This window comes from Drosophila bipectinata, chromosome 2L, assembly GCF_030179905.1.
Source record: "Drosophila bipectinata strain 14024-0381.07 chromosome 2L, DbipHiC1v2, whole genome shotgun sequence".
NCBI lineage: Eukaryota > Metazoa > Arthropoda > Insecta > Diptera > Drosophilidae > Drosophila > Drosophila bipectinata.
This window is the reverse complement of record NC_091736.1, coordinates 25,006,625-25,014,337: the sequence shown is the minus strand read 5'-3', so window position 1 is coordinate 25,014,337 and position 7,713 is coordinate 25,006,625. Positions and strand designations below refer to the sequence as shown.

Below are 7,713 nucleotides of genomic sequence, written 5' to 3'. Positions count from 1 at the left end.
AGGGTTGAATACCTCGAGTACAACTGCTCTCCAGCGATTGGGTGTTGCGTGGACGTGGCGACATCGTGTTGACTATGGCTGACGGAAATATGGAAGGTGAAGGAACAAATAACATTATCAGAATCGGTGTAAATTAAGGTTCGGAACTACGGGCAGAGCTACGGGACAGCACAATGGACAGGAACATTGGAGCGGAAGAAATGTTAATTACTGAGGGTAGGCGGACGCGTCCAACGGCAGAAGAACGACCTTAGCAACGGGCCGCTTTACGAGCCCTCGCGCGGTGCGGATGTCGATCATGCGGACATGGCCATCGGAGCCGGGATACACCGCGTTAACCCTACCGAAATGCCACTCATTGGACGGAAGGTTGTCTTCCTTGATGACGACCATATCCCCAACGCGGAGGTCCCTCGTAGGGGCTTGCCACTTGTTTCTCTTATGGAGCTCATTGAGGTACTCTTCCTTCCATCGCAGCCGAAATTGCTGCTGAAGAGCCTTGAGGTGTTGCCAGCGATTAATGATGGAAGTTGTGTCCCCCTTTATCTCGGGCTCGACCGTGTCGAGAAGTGGGCCACCCACAAGAAAGTGCCCGGGTGTAAGAGCCAACAGATCAGCAGGGTTTTCGGACATTGGCGCGAGTGGCCGCGAATTCAGGCACGCCTCGATCTTCGCCAGGAAAGTAGCCAGCTCCTCAAAGGTGTATTTCCGCGTGGCGGTGGACTTGTAGAACAAGGTCTTGAAGCTCTTGACGCCTGCTTCCCACAGGCCCCCCATGTGGGCAGCTGCCGGAGGAGTGAAATGCCAGAGAAGCTGCTGCTGGGCTCTGGAGAAAGTCGCGGGATAGTAGAGTAGCTGCCCCTACAAAGGTCTTCCCGTTGTCGGACTGCACTTGACGGGGGCATCCTCTCCGGGACACGAACCGTGCGAAAGCCGCCAGATATTTCTCAGTCGTAAGCTCCGACGTAGGCTCTAAATAGATGCCCTTAGTGGAGAAGCACACAAACACCAACACATTACTCTTTGTGATGAGACAGGCCCTCCCCATATAGTTTTGACCAAATTCCTCACCCTTGGATTCCAGAACTTGGCTCGGATCAGACGGATCATCAGCTGATTGCCACCGTGCAGCGTCATGCGATGTGTAAATTGAACCAGGAGTCGTAACAGACGGCAGTCGTACGGAAGGATAAAAGGGTGCCGTTCGTCATATTGGAGAAGCTCAGAGGACGTGACCCGGCCGCAGGCTCTCATAAGGCCTTGCGAATCCACGAAGGAGTTCAGATTTTGAATCGGACTGGATGCCGATATTGGACGCTTTTCGCTTAAGCAGCCCATCTCAGAGACAAGGTGTCGCGCTGAGTGACGGAAACTAGAAGACGTTCAGCCAACGTAACCTTATTAGCGGTCAGGTGATCTTCAAACGAGGATCGAATCATCTGCGCGCGATGGATGAAGCGATTAACATAGGCAAGGAATCGTAATGCCTTGTCGAGTGTGGAAAACCGCTCAAGAAGATCTTCGGGGGGCGCCTTCGCTACATGGACCTTGACTGCTCGCTTCTCGAGTTCAGTTGCGGGGGCATAATTGAGTGGGGGCCAGTCGCTGCGAGGCCTTTGCAGCCAGTCAGGACTGTGCCACCACAACTGGTTATCTGCAAGATTTTGGAGAGTTACGCCCCGGCTAGCGAGATTCGCGGGGTTCTGCTCGGAGCGGACATGTGCTCATTTCTGCACGTCGGTGAACTGGGTGATCTTGGTCACCCGGTTGGCCACGAACGTTGTCCACTGGCACGCTGGCTTATGCAGCCACGCGAGGACAATAGTCGAGTCGGTCCAACAGTATAGGGCAGACGCGGCCCCTGGCATTTTTGGCAGAACGGCGGTGGCCATCTCGGACAACAACAAGGTACCGCACAGTTCTACCCAAATTTGCCGATACATCTTCTCGATGTCGGCGTTAAAGACAAACCTAAAGTATCGCCACTTTAGGATTTGAATCGTCAGGTCGGAATCTAAGACCGGGCCCGCGTAAAAAATGTCGTTCAGACTGGTCCCGTTTGCGGACGGTCGTGATTTCGGGCTTGAAGACGGCATGATGTGGAAGATAGTAGGTAGCGGAATTGCTCGCGGGAGAGACATCGGTCATGTGGCCTAAGTCGATGTACTCCTGAATTACCGAGTCATAGCGGGCCTTAAGGGGCGGGTCCCTCTTCAGGCGCTGCTCATTACGCAGAAACTGAGCAAGGGCAAAGGACCGTGAAGCCGCTAGCTCGGAACCTTTCTGCCCGGGGTCGCGTAAGGGGAGTGTCACAACGTACTTGCCACACTCGTCTCTTTTCGTCGCCTGGACAAAATTGTGCTCGCAAACTGAATCCGATTCCGAACTTATCGGTGTGGGCACATCTTCCACCTCCCAGAATTTGGTGAGGAGCTGATCCAGTGAGTAACCGAGGGTGGGTGCCACTCGTGTGGAAAAAACGGACACGCTGCGGGGATTGGCTGGAGATAATGGGCCTGTCAGCACCCATCCAAAAATGGTCTCCTGACCGAGAAGCGACCCGCATATGTTAGCCTTGGCATTACCGAGGAGAATGGACGGAAGAATGTCAGCTCCTATTAACACATCGACTTGGGAGCTCTCAAAGAAGTTGGGGTCCGCCAGGGGAATGTCGGGCAGCCCCTTGAGACGATCTTGCGGAATCGGGTATGATGGCAGATTTCCTGCATATAAGTTTGGAGGCGCTGAAGCAATCATTGCTCCGAGAATGGGATCGATTATCGGAAGAAGACCTGCGGCCCATTGCGCTAAATTTCCAGAAACGTTTAGGGCCCTGCATTGCAGCCCAAGGAAGCCACTTTGAAACCGGCTGAATATGTGTTAACACAATACCTATCTAAAAGTTGTGTATCTGCATTTTCTCTCAAATACAGTTCCTTAAAAAGTTATGATCAAAAATGTTTGTCCGGGTTATTTTTTGTCACCCTGTATGGTTATATGGCACATTTTTGATCAAAATTATCGTACCCTCTTCAAACGTATAAAAATATAAACTCTATGTTGGTGAAAAGAGCTATGTTGGAATAGGACATAATTTCCTCCATATATCCTAGTTCTTATAGGCTTCTTTCAGGTCGATTCATGCATTTATGCAAATCTTAGCGCCCCTATTAAGATGACCATACCGATAAAAAACTCCTTGGGATGCTGGGCTCGCAGCGACAAAGATAGAATTAAAACATTCGCTACACATCTACAAAGTGTCTACCAGTATAAATCTTTTGCTACCAAGTACAAAGTATCCCCTGTGGAGGGCCCACCCAAATCTTAGCGCCCCTATTAAGACGACCATCCCGATAAAAAACTCCTTGGGATGCTGGACTCGCAGCGACGAAGATAGAACTGAAACATTCGCTACACATCTCCAAAGTGTCTACCAGCTAAACCCTGCCTCTAATTCATTCTTCCTGCCACTAATCCAGCCAGAAGCTACCCCTCTGCCAAATACACCTTTCTTCCGTCCGAAAGAAATCGAGAAAGTGAGAAGGGAGCTAAAGCCAAAACAGGCTCCCGGTGGTGACCTACTGACGAAAAAGATTTTGATCGAACTTCAGAAATGCGCTATAGAGGTTGTCTGTAATCTATTTCCCAAAAAAATCCATATATTCATTATTTTATGATTATTTTATAATCATTGTATGATTAAGAAATCCATTATCATAATGATACCGAAGCCTGAATTCCGACATCGTATAGACCAATAAGCCTTCTGTCGTGCTTGTCTAAACTGTTTAAAAAATGCTTGTGAACTCGTATAATACCATATCTGGAAGCTTCCATATCTGGCCCACCAATTTGGCTTTTAAAAGAACCATGGAACCTTCAAGAAAGTGAACAGATTAACATCCGAAATACGCTCAGCCATTAAACAGCGAGAATATTGAAGCGAGTTTTGGCTTATACGAATACAACCGAGTTTTGCCTTACTGGTCTCATGCACAAAATAATCAAGCTACTGAAATCATACCTCTACAATAGTGTATTCGCAAAGAGATGCGACGCATGTACTTCGGGCGTACATTCCTACGAACGAACCACTACCAACATCAACGTTCTCCGACGAAACCGCTATCCTTAGTCGCTCCAGATGCTCAACGCAACAAACCATCTCGCTCATCATCTTATAGTTGTAGAAAGAAAACAGTAGAAAACAGAAAGTAGTAGAAAACATGCCTTCCGCTTTCATTAAACGGTATGCAGATCCCTCAACCTAACGAAGTAACGTACCTTGGCGTCCACCTCGATAGACGAGTAACCTATTGAAGTGGAACAATATGGGGGAACGCGAGCAGCAACAACATAGACATCATACAGCACGCACAATCAAAAATCTTGAGAACTATCACTGGAGCACCTTGGTATGTTCGCAACGAAAATACCGGGATCTGGGCATCGTCACAGTGAAAGACAAAATCCAAAAGCAAAAATAGTCCTACAAAAAAAAAACTGTTTTTGCACCTGTTTTCCTCCTCAGCCGGCTCAGCCGATATTAACGCAGCCGCTCATATTTCTGGCCACCCCAAGGGCTAGAACCGAGAACAATTCGCCGTCCGAATTTCTAAAGGAAAATGAGCAATTGTCTGATATGTCCGCCATGGCATCCCTTCAAGTAATACCACAGTTCCTAGTGAATGAAACTTTAGAGTCCCCGTTAGAGTCACCCAACAGGGTATTCCACAGTCAGGACCACCGGCACCGAATGTGGCGAATATAGCAGTTTTCGTACCTGCGACACCAAAACCCTTACAGGTAATTCCTTTATCGAAATAAATATTTGTTTCTCGGCTTGCCCTTGTTACTTCAGAGTTTTATATCTCAGCTAAGTGGAGCTAAGTGGAGGACATAGCTTAATTTAAATATAATTATATAAGGCGCACGTTTCCTTTCAAGATTCGTGTGCCAGCGCTGATTTCCAACAGGATTTATTTAACCAGTTTTTGGCCAAAGAACATTTTTGTTCAAGAACATTATCTTAGTTCCGCAAAGAAAAAGTTTTAAAACTTTCTCATATAAGAACCGCGTACCTTTCACCTCTTCTTCGTCCACTAATCCAAAAAACTAATATCGTCACTAACACTTAGCTATTCTGATGAATACACAATATTTTGATGAATACAAGGGGGCTACAAAACAAACTCTTTAAACCATTTTCTGATAGTTCTGTTTTTGCATCCCATATTGTAGCCTTTACAGAAACTTGGTTAAAGCCGGAGATCTTAAGCTCCGAAGTTTTTCCAAGTAAGTACACCACTTTTAAAAGGGATCGACCTGAGCAGCGGGGGTGGTGTCCTCATTTCGCTAGACTCTTAACTTGCATCTGAGAGATGAAATCACAAGAGTTTGGTGACAGAATTTATTTGCATTAAAATCATTTTGTCCGCTAAATCTATATACATTACATGTTTATATATATAATGACATTGTTTGGTCATTGAGCGTTTTCAATGCCGTAAATAAAAAATCAGAATTTAGTTAATTTCAACGTTATAAACTTTATTCAGGCCGCATATGAAATTAGGATTTATGCACAATATTTGAAATCCAATTTAGGATGCGAGCGCGGTAAGATGACGAACGAGAGTGGCCCAACCTTCCAGAATAGGCTGAGCGGATGCTCGCTAACTTTAACGCCGAAGTAGCAAAGCCGAGCGGCCGAAAAAGAATCGGCTTGCGACCAACAAAACATCAGTTACTAATTAATTATAATGCTTAAATTAGTTGCTTGCTGCTTGACCTGACAGACATATTGACATTATTTGTTCTTCTCTTTGTATCCTTAGAATTAAAGTGGTCCAACGTCGATAAATCACCATCTTTATCACTTATCACGCACCATGACTTCACCGCGGGCATGTTTGACATGTCCCTAGGTAAAATTAACCATGTTAGAAATTCGTTAGGTCGGCTTTTAGATTTATGTTTTGTATCTGATCCTGATGGTACCACTCTCTCCAGAGCTTTCTCCCTTTCAACCCCAGAAGATTCATATCACCCCACGCTGGTGGTCTCAATCGAAACCATTCCAGTTTCCATGCGTGACAAATAAGATTCGCTGTTGCCGTAAAACTGATTCTTACAAACTTAATAGCCTTGTCGATACATATGATTGGTCCGATAGTCTGGCATGCACCGATCTTAATGTCATCTAACTATCACTGGAGCACCTTGGTATGTTCGCAACGAAAATACCGGGATCTGGGCATCGTCACAGTGAAAGACAAAATCCAAAAGCAAAAATAGTCCTACAAAAAAAAAACTGTTTTTGCACCTGTTTTCCTCCTCAGCCGGCTCAGCCGATATTAACGCAGCCGCTCATATTTCTGGCCACCCCAAGGGCTAGAACCGAGAACAATTCGCCGTCCGAATTTCTAAAGGAAAATGAGCAATTGTCTGATATGTCCGCCATGGCATCCCTTCAAGTAATACCACAGTTCCTAGTGAATGAAACTTTAGAGTCCCCGTTAGAGTCACCCAACAGGGTATTCCACAGTCAGGACCACCGGCACCGAATGTGGCGAATATAGCAGTTTTCGTACCTGCGACACCAAAACCCTTACAGGTGATTCCTTTATCGAAATAAATATTTGTTTCTCGGCTTGCCCTTGTTACTTCAGAGTTTTATATCTCAGCTAAGTGGAGCTAAGTGGAGGACATAGCTTAATTTAAATATAATTATATAAGGCGCACGTTTCCTTTCAAGATTCGTGTGCCAGCGCTGATTTCCAACAGGATTTATTTAACCAGTTTTTGGCCAAAGAACATTTTTGTTCAAGAACATTATCTTAGTTCCGCAAAGAAAAAGTTTTAAAACTTTCTCATATAAGAACCGCGTACCTTTCACCTCTTCTTCGTCCACTAATCCAAAAAACTAATATCGTCACTAACACTTAGCTATTCTGATGAATACACAATATTTTGATGAATACAAGGGGGCTACAAAACAAACTCTTTAAACCATTTTCTGATAGTTCTGTTTTTGCATCCCATATTGTAGCCTTTACAGAAACTTGGTTAAAGCCGGAGATCTTAAGCTCCGAAGTTTTTCCAAGTAAGTACACCACTTTTAAAAGGGATCGACCTGAGCAGCGGGGGTGGTGTCCTCATTTCGCTAGACTCTTAACTTGCATCTGAGAGATGAAATCACAAGAGTTTGGTGACAGAATTTATTTGCATTAAAATCATTTTGTCCGCTAAATCTATATACATTACATGTTTATATATATAATGACATTGTTTGGTCATTGAGCGTTTTCAATGCCGTAAATAAAAAATCAGAATTTAGTTAATTTCAACGTTATAAACTTTATTCAGGCCGCATATGAAATTAGGATTTATGCACAATATTTGAAATCCAATTTAGGATGCGAGCGCGGTAAGATGACGAACGAGAGTGGCCCAACCTTCCAGAATAGGCTGAGCGGATGCTCGCTAACTTTAACGCCGAAGTAGCAAAGCCGAGCGGCCGAAAAAGAATCGGCTTGCGACCAACAAAACATCAGTTACTAATTAATTATAATGCTTAAATTAGTTGCTTGCTGCTTGACCTGACAGACATATTGACATTATTTGTTCGCTATTCAATCCGTTTTTAATCTTATGACTGATCGTGACCAGCTTGTTAATATCTTAGTATCCCAGAATTAAAGTGGTCCA

General features: G+C 45.0%; 1 protein-coding gene across 1 annotated transcript; it reads right to left on the bottom strand.

Annotated features, from left to right (window-relative positions):
• Window positions 1–207: 207 nt before the first annotated feature.
• Window positions 208–1,338, bottom strand: LOC138925880 (uncharacterized). The gene is made up of 3 exons (XM_070277474.1): window positions 1,072–1,338; window positions 924–985; window positions 208–826 (listed from the first exon to the last, which is right to left on the bottom strand). Exons 1-3 carry the CDS (start codon window positions 1,336–1,338, stop codon window positions 208–210), a joined length of 948 nt encoding a protein of 315 aa, XP_070133575.1.
• Window positions 1,339–7,713: the final 6,375 nt, after the last annotated feature.

Excerpts from the sequence above, each read along its gene's own strand:
- LOC138925880 (XM_070277474.1), bottom strand. The coding sequence starts at position 1,338 with ATGGGCTGCTTAAGCGAAAAGCGTCCAATATCGGCATCCAGTCCGATT. Across the intron at positions 986-1,071 it reads CCAAGTTCTGGAATCCAAGG|GGCATCTATTTAGAGCCTAC; the intron begins GTGAGGAATTTG and ends TTCTCCACTAAG. Across the intron at positions 827-923 it reads TATCTGGCGGCTTTCGCACG|AGCCCAGCAGCAGCTTCTCT; the intron begins GTTCGTGTCCCG and ends GACTTTCTCCAG.